The 15,066-nt window shown below is 46.1% G+C and overlaps 1 protein-coding gene across 2 annotated transcripts in view; it reads right to left on the reverse strand.

Annotated features, from left to right (window-relative positions):
- dhx15 (DEAH (Asp-Glu-Ala-His) box helicase 15) overlaps nt 1–15,066 on the reverse strand; it is a 61,770-nt gene that overhangs the window by 16,874 nt on the left and 29,830 nt on the right. For both annotated transcript variants that reach the window (XM_083788629.1, XM_083788628.1), the window contains exons 7-9: nt 4,765–4,851; nt 3,691–3,840; nt 1,019–1,127 (exon numbers count right to left, since the gene is read on the reverse strand). In XM_083788629.1, the coding sequence (XP_083644755.1) occupies nt 1,019–1,127; nt 3,691–3,840; nt 4,765–4,851 (346 nt within the window). The remainder of the gene's footprint in view (nt 1–1,018; nt 1,128–3,690; nt 3,841–4,764; nt 4,852–15,066) is intronic.

Consider the following 15,066-nt stretch of genomic DNA (forward strand, 5'->3'; position numbering starts at 1 on the left):
ATATTATTCATCAAACAACTACGCTTGAATGAGGGATTTGTAGACTTCACAGCCGCGCCTTGTAATGCCAAGACTGCATTTTTATTCATAAAGGAAGACACCATTATCCAAACCAAGGCTAGCAATGTTTAAAGTTTTTTGCTTAATTCAAATTAACGGTATCTCTCCTGGGATCCAGTTCAAAGAAGTCGTTGGTTTTTAGTATCAAACAAATTGCATCTGTTAGTTTTACGCTGAACTCTCGTACTGAACATAATGGGGTTCTTTGTTTATTAACACAATCAGCGGCGGGGTTTCTTTCAAAATAGAAGCTCGGGGTGCCGGGAAGATATAGCCACTTTTACTCTGTAAAGCATGACTGACTGGGTGAGTCCAGCTCTGGATGTAGTGAAAACTAGTTGTGGCCTGCCCTGGATATGAGGACAGCAAAGTGTACTCCTGGCTTAATAACGTAAGCACTTCTTTTCCTCTGACTGTCAGGAGAGTAAAGTATACTACCGTTCTATTTATTTATTATTATTTGTCTGGCAACAATTCTGGCTACACTTCCTGGTTGGTCAGAGGGTCAATCGGTGAAAAGCAACTCGATTGCACACCACACCATTTTCACGCATTTCTAATACTCTTCCAATAATCTTTAGACTGACTGAAATCAATCTTAGCGATTGAGAACTTGAATCCACGCGTCTTTAGTCTCGTTTAATCCAGCGTGAGTTTAATGAAGAGGAGCCGTCGTCAGGGTTTCTCGCAAATCAACAAGAGTTATTGTGGAAAGTGTGGAGCTTGCATGTTCTCCCCGTGTCCCCTAGGGTAGATACACTCACAAAAACATGCAGTAATCCTGGTCTCTAAACTGCCTCCCCCTGGCCAGCTGGGGCACCTGATGGAGGGGAAAGGAACTGGTTGGAATAACGTGTTCCTTCCACGCTCTACGTCCGGTCAGGGAAACCCTGTGCCAGATAATTGGCACAGGGTGAAAAAAACTGGGTTGCGAAATCGTGAGTTAAGGAAAGCCAACCTGGAGGGTCCATGAAGTCAAAGTGCACCAGGTCATCGATGCCCAGTTTCTTCAGCTGCAGAACCACCGAGCCCAGGTTGGACCTCAGGATCTCTGGGTACGTGTTGTCCTGGAGGAGAGGGAGATAAGAGGAGGGGGAGGGGTAGATGGTCAATTCATATAGCGCCTTTTTTTTAAGATATTTTTTTTTTTGCGGCTTACGCCTTTTTATTGTTTTTTTTTTTTTTTTTTTAAGGGACAGACAGTAGGCTGACAGGAAACGGGAGAGAGATGGGGGAAGACATGCAGTAAAGGCCGTGTCGGGCTCGGGAGTCGAACCCGCGGCACACTGCGACTGGGTTACCAGTCGGGTGCCCAGACGGTTACGCCACCGCCTGGGCCATATAGCGCCTTTATCCAAGGCGCATTACATTCACCCATTCGACGCACGTCCCACTGGGAGGAGACCCCTGGGGCAGACCAAGGATCACGTCCCACTGGGAGGAGACCCCGGGGCAGACCAAGGACCACGTCCCACTGGGAGGAGACCCCGGGGCAGACCAAGGATCACGTCCCACTGGGAGGAGACCCCGGGGCAGACCAAGGATCACGTCCCACTGGGAGGAGACCCCGGGGCTAGACCAAGGATCACGTCCCACTGGGAGGAGACCCCAGGGCAGACCAAGGATCACGTCCCAATGGGAGGAGACCCCCGGGGCAGACCAAGGATCACGTCCCACTGGGAGGAGACCCCCCGGGGTAGACCAAGGACCACGTCCCACTGGGAGGAGACCCCCGGGGCAGACCAAGGATCACGTCCCACTGGGAGGAGACCCCGGGGCAAAACAAGGATCACGTCCCACTGGGAGGAGACCCCGGGGCAGACCAAGGATCACGTCCCACTGGGAGGAGACCCCGGGGCTAGACCAAGGATCACGTCCCACTGGGAGGAGACCCCCCGGGGCAGACCAAGGATCACGTCCCACTGGGAGGAGACCCCGGGGCAGACCAAGGATCACGTCCCACTGGGAGGAGACCCCGGGGCAGACCAAGGATCACGTCCCACTGGGAGGAGACCCCGGGGCAGACCAAGGCGCAGTTGGAGGACACACATCGACTCACTGGCCTTGGAACATCTCGGGATCCCCCAGGAGGAAGTTACTATTGTTGCTCTGGAGAGGGAAGGCTGGAGCTCTCTGGTGGAGCTGTTGCCCCTGCGACCAGACTACGGATAAGCGGTTGAAGATGGATGGATGGATTACATTCACCCATTCGCACGCACACATTCACACACCGATGGCGGCGGAAACCATGCAAGGCAACCAGCACATCAGGAGCAATTAGGGGTTCAGACAGTGTCTTGCTCAAGGACACTTCGACAGTAACTCTGGGGGAGCCCACAGGGTTCGAACCATGGCGACCTTGCGGTTATACCATCCGGCCACTCTAGCCCTGAGCCACCGCCGCCCGCCGCCCCCAGGTGAAGGGGGGGAAACGACCCAGGGAGGGAACAAATCAAAATGAATTAGTCAGAGATCCCATTATCTCCTCAGGTGTCACTCACGTTAACGCGAACACAGACAGGGGAAGTCTAGGGCGTTTGAAGGGCTATTAAACTCGCTTTAAAAAAATCCCCGTTGCCATTCAGCGTGACATGAAAAAATTAGCCTGTTAAAAAGCGTAGGACCTGGCTGCCACAGGTTCATTTGTCACAGGGTGTCTAGTGTTGCCGTGCAGGTTATGAGAAAGGGGCCGTGTGTGTGTGGCTGGCTGTGTGTGTGTGTGTGTGTGTGTGTGTGTGTGTGTGTGTGTGTGTGTGTGTGTGCGTGTGTGTGTGGCTGGCTGGGCAGCGTGTGTGTGGGGGAGCCAGAGCACTCAGGAACACTACAGTCACTCAGCTGAATTACAGCTTGTGGAGAGATATTGTATAACATAAACGGCCATGCACGCTTTTTATGGCTCAACTCTATGGGCCTGTGAATTGCCTGGTGTCACTTAAAATGACCTAATTTTCTTCCTCATACTTTGGTGTTCTTATTTTTTTACAAAAATAGCCAATCTACAAGCTCATAATGTGTTGCATTCGCATTTATTGTTATTAATATTGACTGCCTCCCCCTGGCCAGCCGGGGCGCCTGATGGAGGGGAAAGGAACTGGTTGGAATAACGTGTTCCTTCCACGTCCTACATCCAAGGAGAAACTTGGACACTCAGGCATGAGTTCAAGTCCGTTGCTCTCCCCAGGTTGGCGGAGGGTGTGTAGAGCCCAGGATCACATAAGATGATTAATCTGAATCGGCCATAAAAACGCCATATCAATATCGGAACGGTCTCAACATAATACAGATTATTTCATCGGTTTTCACCAGCAAAATTATTTTGTGAAAACAGACACTTGGAAAAGAGTATATGCTGTTTATTGATTGATTGAATACTTTATGAACAGGCTTTGGGCCAAGCCCCAGCCTAGCGTATAGGCCAGGCTTGTTTCCATTGTGGTCCTCTGTATAATATCGTAATCGGTCAGAATATTTATATATCGGCAGATATGACCCTACACATATCGGATATCGGTCATGATTTCATAATCGTGCACCCCTAATTTTGGGCGAATGTTCTCCCCCCAGTGTAGGGACGCCTATAGGTTCCACATGGTCATGTTTCAGGTGCTGCCTGTCTGTCTGTCACCTCACCTGCATTTCCGTCTTGTACGCCTTCTCCGTGTAGAGGCGGAAGCACTTCCCCGGGCGCGTCCTCCCGGCACGTCCTGCCCTCTGCTGCGCCGACGCTTTGCTAATGGCCGTCACCAACAGAGACTCCACTCTGATGCGCGGGTTGTAGACCTGGAGGGAGGGGAAGGCACAATATTTAAGCATTATGTTATGTTTTAGCTATTGAAAAATAGCAGATCTACAAGCTCACAAGCAGATCTACAAGCTCTACGAGCTATTTTTCAATAGCTAAACTCTGCTATTTTTTTTGAAAAATCTTAAATGTGGCACAAATCTTTGAATATATATTCTTTCAGAGGGAACGTTTTTAACTCAAATCTTTGCTTCTGGGGGGGGGTCCCTGGAACAACATATTTTCAGATGGGGGTCGGCAGCCAATTACATATAATTGTTGGGGTCCTTGACAATATGAAATATTGAGAACCATTGATCCAGAAACATGAGGCTTTTCAGAAAACTGTCATGATTTAGTAGACTTTGTTTTTAATTTCGACGTCATGCTAAATTTGGTTCAAGTCTGAGAGCTCGTCAGGGGAACGTTGTTCATTCCATTTGAATACACAACTCACGAGGGGGGGAAAAAACAACAACAAAATCAATGTACACACACCAACGCAATAATGATACATAGATGGTAGCCAGCAGAGACATTGCGCGCATGCACACACACACACACACGCACACACGTGCATGCACGCACGCACACGCATGCATCATCCCTGATTGAGCCATGGGTGTATGACTTGGCCGCAGCCTGCAGAAATGTCAGCGGAATAAATAACGGTCTTTTCCATCTCTGCTGCTGTCAGGTGGGTTAGAGCAGCACTGTGTGTTTATCTGGGGATTCTCAGGCAACAGAAGCAGATGATCGCAGCAGATAAAAGAGAATCATGGAGGGGTGTGTGTGTGTGTGTGTGTGTGTGTGTGTGTGTGTGTGAAGAAAGGAGGCGGGGAGGTGGGAGGAGAGAGTGTGTGTGTGTGTGTGTGTGTGTGTGTGTGTGTGTGTGTTGGGGGGTTTGGGGGGGGGAGGCTAACCTTTTGCTTGGCAAATCCGGGATCAATTACAAACACCACGCCGTCGATGGTCAGGGAGGTCTCTGCGATGTTGGTCGACACCACGACCTGTTGGAAATGAGAACAGCAGGATTCAGAGAGACGTCCCGCCTGGGGAAGACGGCGGGGGTGGCGGCGCAGCTACAGGGCTGGACGAAGAGGTCAGTTTATAGCCCATTCTGGACGGAAACGGGGACCCCCTTTTGGTGTTTTAAGAGTTGTTATGATTTAGCTATTGAAAAATAGCAGATCTACAAGCTCATAGCGCGGCACCGAGTGCCGCGCTACGAGCTTGTAGGTCTGCTATTTTTTTTGAAAAATCGTGAAAATGCGGCGCAAATCTTTTGAATATATATTCTTTCAGAGCGAACGTTCTTTTTTTTTTTAAGATATTTTTTTGCGGCTTACGCCTTTTTATTGGTTTTCTGAAGGGACAGACAGTAGGCTGACAGGAAACGGAAGAGAGATGGGGGAAGACATGCATTAAAGGCCGTGTCGGGCTCGGGAGTCGAACCTGCGGCACTACTGTGACTGGATTACCAGTCGGGTGCTTAGACGGTTACGTCACCGCCTGGGCCAGAGCGAACGTTTTTAACTCAAATCTGGGGGGGGGGGGGAGGAACTACAGATTTTGAGATGGGGGTCGGCGGCCAAATACATATATATATTTGGGGGTCCTTGACATGAAAATGTTAGAGAACCACTGTCATTAGAAACATGAGGGTTTTTCAGAAAACTGACAAGATTTGTAGAATCGTCCTCAGGTCTAAATGGGTTAGAATCACGTGGCAATTCATGTACTTCCATCACCACACAGAAACACACACTGTACGAATGGAATGTGGCACATGTTCAAAACATGCCAAACCAACCCTCAAAACAGTGCCGCGCTTTGAAATGATTATAAACAATAGTTGGAAAATGTCCCATACAGGGATGGGAAATATATCCATTATATTGATGTTGTGGATATGAGGCTAGAAGATATTCTAAGGAATTGTGGACAATGCAATATTGTGGAGTCAGTATCGTCATTTCTAGCCACAATTTGCAACACTAGATCTTTTTTTTTATTATAATGGGATGAAACTTAACCGTCTTCCTGCCATTGCCGAAGCCCTTCGGCAATCAAAGCCTCAATTTGATAATAAACCTTGCTGCCATTGCCGTGGCAATTGCGCTTTTATAGTGCATATGATCGATCAAGCCATAATGCTACTCACGTTAGCCGGTTAGCTAGCAGTGTTGTTAGCACTGCACTGGATCGTTCATATTAGATCGCGGTCGCCATAATCCGTTTCTTTCAATCGCCTGTATCTCCTATTCCTTGTCCCAGATGGCATTTTTGGTCAAAACAGCGTTTCTTTGACGGCACAGAGCCGACGTTGTGGAGTGCTATATGTACCGGCATTGATTCGATCATGTAAACAAAGGTTGTCTTGGCAACGTAAAGCTGGCAGGGATAAGCTCACTTCCGGTTGAGGCAAAATGTGGCTTTTCAAAATAAGAGCTCAAATTAAAAAAATGCTGGCGTGAATTAGGTCCTAATTTCTCAATAAATGGTAGCAGTCAATGGGTTAAGAGTTGCAATACCATCCAGTGACTGCAATTCATCCAAATTGCTTTTGCGATCTGCTTGAATCTAACAACCCATTCTGGATGGGAACCCGTTTTGGTGTTTTAACTAAGCATTATGTTATACTTTAGCTATTGAAAAATAACAGATCTACAAGCTCATAGCGCGCCACCGAGTGGCGCGCTACGAGCTTGTAGTTCTGCTATTTTTGAAGAATCGTGAAAATGTGGCACAAATCTTTGAATATATATTATTTCAAAATATTCTTTTATTTATTTCGACGTCAACGACGTCTCAACCAACATTGCAGCTGTAGGGAAAGCTTGAATTATCCCTCTTTCAAACTGCAAAGCGTTTGTTTCATAAAAATCCCCCGTAGACTGTCAATAAATTCTGCGCAGGTGATTATTTTTTCTAAGTGTTGGAGTTTGGAAGCGCTCGTCGTAAGTCACTGAACGGCCCTGCGTACCACCCGTTTCCAATTCGCACATAATGCAGGAGGCAGCAGCGCAACCCGTTCATGAAAACGAACACACACACACACACACACAGCTGCGTATTCGAGCGGCTATAGGCACCGCTCAATAATACAGGAGTGGAGATAGAGGCGTTTAACACATTTTATTTAGACCCCGAGGACGATTCAAAAACATTTTTCTTTCTGAAAAACCCTACGTATGTTTCTACGTCAGTGGTGATCAACCATTTTTTCATGTCAATGACTCCCAGAATTAGCTGTATTTGGCTGCGGACCCCCCCCCCCCCCCATCTGAAAATATGTTGTTCCAGGGACCTTCCAGAAGCAAAGATTTGAGTTAAAAACGTTCGCTCTGAAATAGTATATTCAAAGATTTGAGGGGCGTTTTTTCACGATCTTTCAAAAATAGCAGATCTACAAGCTCGTAGCGCGGCACTCGGTGCCGCGCTACGGGCTTGTAGATCTGCTATTTTTCCCCCAATAGCTAAAGTATAACATAATGCTTATAAAACACCAAAAAGGGTTCGTGGGAGCTGTGTTTCTGTGTGATTTACTGGCTCCTGGTTTCAATGAGACTCAAACGGTGAATCATAGGTTAGTGAAGAGCACCATCTAGTGGTAAAAAAGAAATCACACCCGTGTGAACCGAGTGTTGCAACTCCCCTCTCTCTCTCTCTCTCTCAACAGTGCAGCACTGTCTCTCCGTTTTTGGCGCCCCCTACTGGAACATACTCATGCTCATTAACGTCACATAGGCGGACACAGAGAGAGTCACAGACATTGCTGTTCCTTGGAGTGGTTGCACCACTCAAAAAACTAAAAACAAAAGTCATCTTTTGGGCGGTGTGGGGGCTTATGAAAAAAGAAAAAAAAATCGTCCAATGTCGTCATTGGCAGAGAATGAGTTTTAAGTGTTGGTGTTAGCATTATGTTATGCTTTAGCTATTGAAAAATAGCAGATCTACAAGCTCATAGCGCGCCACTGAGTGGCGCGCTACGAGCTTGTAGGTCTGCTATTTTTGAAAAAATCGAAGAACCACTGACATAGAAACATAGCTTTTTCAGAAAACTGTCAGGATGTAGAAGACATTTTTAGAATCTGATCTCAGGTCAAAAATGGATTAACAAACATGGAACTAAGGAAACAAAGTCAGAACTTCACCGGTTTACGGAAGGTTTCCGGGTTATGGGAAGGTTCTGGGGTTCTACCCTTCACAGTCGGAAAAAGAGCCATATCATATATTATAATGAAGCCGCTGGGAAGACTGCTTCAGTGACAGCGTGCGTGCGTGCATGCGTGCGTGTGTTGGGGGGTGGCGGGGGGGTATGTCACAACCAATGCCACTCGAGGGCTGGTGACTGCCTGGTGAGAGAGCTGTGTGGCTCGTGTTCCGTGTCAGGCTTCAAAAGGGAGGCTAGCCCATTCTGACCCGAGATCAGATTCTAAAAATGTCTTCTACATCCTGACAGTTTTCCATTCTGACCTGAGATCAGATTCTAAAAATGTCTTCTACATCCTGACAGTTTTCCATTCTGACCTGAGATCAGATTCTAAAAATGTCTTCTATACATCCTGACAGTTTTCTGAAAAAGCTATGTTTCTATGTCCGTCGTTCTTCGGTTTTTTCAAAAATAGCAGACCTACAAGCTCGTAGCGCGCCACTCGGTGGCGCGCTATGAGCTTGTAGATCTGCTATTTTTCAATAGCTAAAAGCATAACATAATGCTATAACACCAAAAGGGGTTCCCGCCCAAAATGGGCTAGAGTTGTTTGCAAATTTATTTTCATTCTGTTATTTTTTTCTGACACACATTACTGCTGGGCTTCAACAGACAGACATTCAACCCAACAGCAACACATGGTAATACAGAGAGCTTTGAGAAGGCAGAGAGAGGGGGGGGGGGTGCCGTGCTGTGTGCAACCCAGCGTGTGTGCTGCGATGTTGGGTAAAAATGTGTGTGTGTGTGTGTGTTTGTGTAGTGTACATGAGTGAGTGAGTGAGTGTGTGCATGTGTAAGGGGGAGGGGGTGGGGGGGCAATTCCTCAAGCTGTCAGGGTGGTACACGAGCTGATCAAAGCAGCAGGGCTGGCTGTAACATTTATTTTCTATCAAATTTAATCCATTCTGGGCGGGAACCCCCTTTTGGTGTTTTAAAGCATTATGTTATGCTTTAGCTATTGAAAAATTGCAGACCTACAAGCTCGTAGCGCGCCACTCGGTGGCGCGCTACGAGCTTGTAGGTCTGTTATTTTTGAAAATTCACGAAAATGTGGTTTAATTCTTTGAATATATATTCTTTCAGAGCGAACGTTTTTAACTCAAATCTTTGCTTCTGGGAGGGTCCCTGGACATGAAAATGTTTGAGAACGACTGACATGTCATGAAACTGTCATGATTTAGAAGGCATTTGTAGATTCGTCTTCAGGTCTGAATGGATTAATAGGGCACAGACAAATACTGCAAAAGGAGAGAGAAGAGGGTTGGGGGAGAAGAGGAAAGAAGTTGAAATGAAAAGCCGTTGGGGTTTGTAAAAGTGATGCAGATGCGTTGCGGAGCCTCGCGTTCACACATCTCTCCCAGATCCTTTTCTATTACAATTATCCCACAGCAAAGGCTGTCTATGAGAAATGACAGCTGAATGGGAGCAACAAAATCAAATGAGTCACATCACCCATTGGGTCTCTCTCTCTCTCCCTCTTTCTGTCAGCCTGGGCACAAACAGAGGGAGGAGAGGAGAGGAGGAGTGAAGACAAGGAGGACAGGAGAGGACAGGAGAGGACAGGGGAGAGGAGAGGAGAGGAGAGGAGAGGAGAGGAGAGGAGAGGAGAGGAGAGGAGAGGAGAGGAGAGGAGAGGAGAGGAGAGGAGAGGAGAGGAGAGGAGAGGAGAGGAGAGGAGAGGAGAGGAGAGGAGAGGAGGGATGGCCGCTGGGTGGGCTATCTATCTATCGCAGTGTTGAGTACTGAACACTACATGATTTATATGCCTGATTTCAGTTTTAAATAAACCTTTTGTAAACTTTTGAACTGCCTTGTGTTGAGTTATTACTATGGTCCTGGCACCCAACACTGCCAATGAGCCCCTAAAGAGCTAATTGCTTCTGCCAGTGGCTCACGGCATACTGCGGAGAAATACAAGTAAAGTATCAAAATGCTCTACAAGCGTGTGAGCTTCTAGATCTGCTATTTGTGTGGGGGGGGGGGGGGGGGGAAAGCCATGCCCGACATAGGGATACCAGGTTGAAAGTGGTCAAAATGGCACAATAGTTTTGACCATTTCCCATTTTGACCTGAGATCAGATTCTAAAAATAGTTTTCTGAAAAAGCTATGTTTCCATGTCAGTCGTTCTTCGATTTTTCAAAAATAGCAGACCTACAAGCTTGTAGATTTGCTATTTTTCAATAGCTAAAGCATAACATAATGCTAACACCAAAAGGGGTTCCCACCCAAAATGGGATATATATATATATATAATATATATACAGTGGAGGAAATAAGTATTTGATCCCCTGCTTTTTTTTGTAAATTTTGTAAATTTGCCCTAATACAAAGAAATGAGCGGTCTATAATTTTTATGGTACTTTTATGTTAACAGATAGAGACAGAATATCAACCAAAAAGTCCAGAAAAAATATAAAGGTTATAAATTAAACTCCATTTGATCAGGTGAAATAAGTATTTGATCCCCAAGCACATCATGACTTAATACTTGGTGGAGAAACCCTTGTTGGCAAGCACATAAGTCAGATGTTTCTTGTAGTTGGTCACCAGGTTTGCACACACCTCAGGAGGAATTTTGGTCCACTCCTTTTTACAGATCCTCTCCAAATCCTGAAGGTTTCGAGGCTTTCGCTTGGCAACTCGAAGCTTCAGCTCCCTCCACAGATTTTCTACGGGATTAAGGTCTGGAGACTGGCTAGGCCACTCCATGACCTTAATGTGCTTCTTCTTGAGCCACTCCTTTGTTGCCTTGGCCGTATGTTTTGGGTCGTTGTCATGCTGGAAGACCCATCCACGACCCATCTTCAGTGCTCTGGTTGAGGGAAGGAGGTTCTTGTCCAAAATCTTACCGTACATGGCCCCGTCCATCAACCCCACAACGCGGCGAAGTTGTCCTGTACCCTTAGCAGAGAAACACCCCCAAAGCATAATATTCCCACCTCCATGCTTGACGGTGGGGATGAAAACCATTGGAAACACATTGCGCCGTAATGGATTGAAATCCTGAAGTGACCGCAAGGTTCCCGTGCTCAAGAAGACACATGTACAGGCCCGTCTGAAGTTTGCCAATGAACACCTAAATGATTCTGAGAAGGCTTGGGAGAAGGTGATGTGGTCAGATGAGACCAAAATTGAACTCTTTGGCATCAACTCGACTCGTCGTGTTTGGAGGGAGAGGAATGCTGAATACAAACCCCCAGAACACCATCCCTACCATCAAGCATGGAGGTGGGAATATTATGCTTTGGGGGTGTTTCTCTGCTAAGGGTACAGGACAACTTCACCGCGTTGTGGGGTTGATGGACGGGGCCATGTACGGTAAGATTTTGGACAAGAACCTCCTTCCCTCAACCAGAGCACTGAAGATGGGTCGTGGATGGGTCTTCCAGCATGACAACGACCCAAAACATACGGCCAAGTCAACAAAGGAGTGGCTCAAGAAGAAGCACATTAAGGTCATGGAGTGGCCTAGCCAGTCTCCAGACCTTAATCCCATAGAAAATCTGTGGAGGGAGCTGAAGCTTCGAGTTGCCAAGCGACAGCCTCGAAACCTTCAGGATTTGGAGAGGATCTGTAAAAAGGAGTGGACCAAAATTCCTCCTGAGGTATGTGCAAACCTGGTGACCAACTACAAGAAACATCTGACTTCTGTGCTTGCCAACAAGGGTTTTCTCCACCAAGTATTAAGTCATGACTCATGATGTGCTTGGGGATCAAAAACTTATTTCACCTGATCAAATGGAGTTTAATTTATAACCTTTATATAATGTTTTTTTCTGGACTTTTTTGTTGATATTCTGTCTCCATCTGTTAACATAAAAGTACCATACAAATTATAGACCGCTCATTTCTTTGTATTAGGCAAATTTACAAATTTTACAAAAAAAAAGCAGGGGATCAAATACTTATTTCCTCCACTGTATATATTCTTTCAAATATAAGGCCGGATGAAAAATGCCTCAGTGCACTTTTACAATCTTTGACTTGCTCATTAATTGCAAAAGACAGGAAGAAGTTAGAGGCGGTTAGGACTTCGCCCTCAATGCACACAAGAGGGAGGGAGGGTTTAGAGAGGGGGGGGGGGGGTGGGGGGAACGGATCCGCGCAAGAAATGTTGAGCACACATTTTGTTTCCGGGAGAAGAGCGTCTCGGTGTAAAAAAAAGAAAAATCTAAAAATGTGCCAGCCAGTGGTAGCCTCCCCCGGTTTCCTCAGTGCACTCGTGATGATTAAACATTTGGAAGTGAAAACCCAAGGCTTCTGTAGTCTTGGCTGATCATACATGGTCCCAACAGAACCGATTCAGAACACTGGCCTTTGTAGCCTCGAAGCGCCTCTTGGGGTCGCCTCGAAGCGGTGAGCCCATAGGGACTTTTAAATCCCACCTTTTAATCCATTCTGGACGGGAACCCCCTGTTGGGTGTTTTTTAAGCATTATGTATGCTTTAGCTGTTGAAAAACAGCAGATCTACAAGCTCATAGCGCAGCACTTACGAGATTGTATAGGTCTGCTATTTTTGAAAAATCGTGAAAATGTGGCCCAAATATCTTTGAATATATTATTCCTTTCAGAGTGAACGTTTTTTAACGCATATCTTTGCTTCTGGGAGGGGCGGTCCCTGGAACAACATATTTTCAGATGGGGGGGGGGGGGGGGTCGGCGGCCAAATACAGATAATTCTGGGGGTCCTTGACATGAAAAAGGTTGAGCACCACTGACATAGTGTTTTGGTTTTCTTCAGAAAACTATCAGGATTTTAGAAGGCATTTCGTAGAATCGGCGTCAGGTCTAAACGGGTTAAGCGAGGATTTTTCCCCCAGCCTGAGAATGCCTGACTGTTTAGTTATTAATGCCAAGGATGGCCCTCCCCCTCCCCCCCCCCCCACCTTATTCAGCCCTTGACCTCTTGTAATTCAACCATCAAAAAAACCCAACCATCCTCCCTTTTTATTCATGCAGAAAAATGAAGGGATGGCAAAAAGGACTCGCATGAGATTGGAACTTGGAAGATGGTGCGGCTGTGTGGCTTTCTACATCATTTCTTTCTTTCTTTCTTTCTTTCTCAGGGGGAGAGCGAATGATAGAATAGAAACGCATATGCGTGTGTGCTGTGTAACTCGATTCTTAAGGCTTGAGATACACCATAGCACAACTTAACTTTATGTTTATAAGGTTTGCAAAGCAGGAATGTTCATTTTCAGTAAAATCACAGTCTACTACTGCATTTTTAGGCCTGACGTCGACATTTAAAAAAATTCTCCAAAATCCTGACAGTTTTCTGGGAAAAATAATTCTGTATCAGTGGTGCTCAATATTTCATGTCAAGTGAAATGAAATATTTTCAGAAAACTGTCAGGATTTAGAAGACAAATTGGGTTAATGAAATACCCATAAATCTAGGGAGCCATAGCCTCCATGTTGAAGTTTCAACCTCCTGCTGCGTTCAACATCTTTAGTGTCAACTCAGCGATTATGAGAACCGTACTTTACTGACTATCTCACTGTAGCTCCGATCCAACATTATTTCAAGTTGTGTGACTTTGTAAATCGATAAAAAGCCAAAGAGCTATGGACAAAATCAGGCACTAAAGTAAACACTACTTTCTCTCACCATTTGAAATAGTAAAAAATGGCAACTAAGTTCAGGCGTGAGGTGATTGGTGGCGCAGAGATAGCGCCCCATAGTGTTATTACGAACAAAATGTTCCACCCCAATCACTGTCAGAGAGAGGGTGCTGGTTTCAGACAACGTATTCCAGCCACCCACGGCTTGCCAACTGGGATGCCAGTACTCAGCGCGGGCACAACGCTCCCCCCGGGCAGCTCAGCGGGCGAGGCCTCACGACTCCAGTCTCAAGAATAGAAGAGGAAAGGTTGATTTCGTCGACTAAAACTATGACGAAAAATGTTCGTCGACTACCTTTTTTCACTGACAAAAACGACATGGAAACTAAATGACTAAAACTATCAATACTAAATAAATTGACAACTTCGTCAACAAATAAAAACTAGACTAAAATGTTAGGAAGGGACTAGTGGACAAGAGATCCGGCATAAGTCAATTTACACTTGGTCGCATGCTGAAATGCGACGCGTTGTGATCTTGTAGATCAGCTTGTAGATCAGCTTGTAGATCAGCTACACCATCAAGGCCCCGCCAAAATGCATTTAGTCGACTAAATCTACTGTAGATTTAGTCGACGAAAATGTGACGAAAACGTGAAAAACTATTCCAGAGACTATGACTAAAACTAAAATAGAAATTTGGTGCCAAAAACAACACTGACGTGTGTCAAGTGAGGCTATTTGCTGTGCTGATGGCACTTGTAGTCGTTAATTCAGCCACAAAACGTACTCGACGTGTCTCTCTCTCTCTCTCTGCATTTGTATGTATCAAACATCAGTGTGGGGACTCTACTGCCTCTCTTCTCTCCTCTCTTGAACCTGTTGCAATGTGTTTTGGTGCTAGTCTGTGCCAAGCCTCTTTCATCATGATATGATACATGTAAATACCATCTCTCAAATTGAAGATTTCAAATATATTGCATGGACTATAAAAAAAAATCACACCCGTGCGAACTGATTGGTGCAACTCCCCCTCCCCTCCCCCCCCCCCCCCCCCCCCCCCCTTCTCTCTCTCTCTCATTAGCAGGCAACAACGCAGCACTATCTATCTCTCTCTCTCTCTGTTTCTGGCACAACAGTGCCCCTGCTGGTACTAATAGTCATACTGGTGCTCACAGTCACATAGGTGGGTGAACACGGACATTGCTGTTCCTTGGAGTGGTTGCACCACTCAATAATAAAACAGCCTGGTCAACATTGGAATTTAACCAAAGCCAACTGCTTGGTGGTTGACGGCCATTAGCTACACTCAGTGGCCCATAGGTGGGGAGGGGGGGGGTCAACACATCTTTGTGCAGTCAATGAGCCACACTGTTGCAGTCTGGAAGCTAAGTGACCGCCGGCCAAAACCAAACCAAAATAAAGATAGGCCTGTGATGTCT

Source organism: Protomyctophum parallelum (genome assembly GCF_964188405.1).
Source record: "Protomyctophum parallelum genome assembly, chromosome: 18".
Lineage (NCBI taxonomy): Eukaryota > Metazoa > Chordata > Actinopteri > Myctophiformes > Myctophidae > Protomyctophum > Protomyctophum parallelum.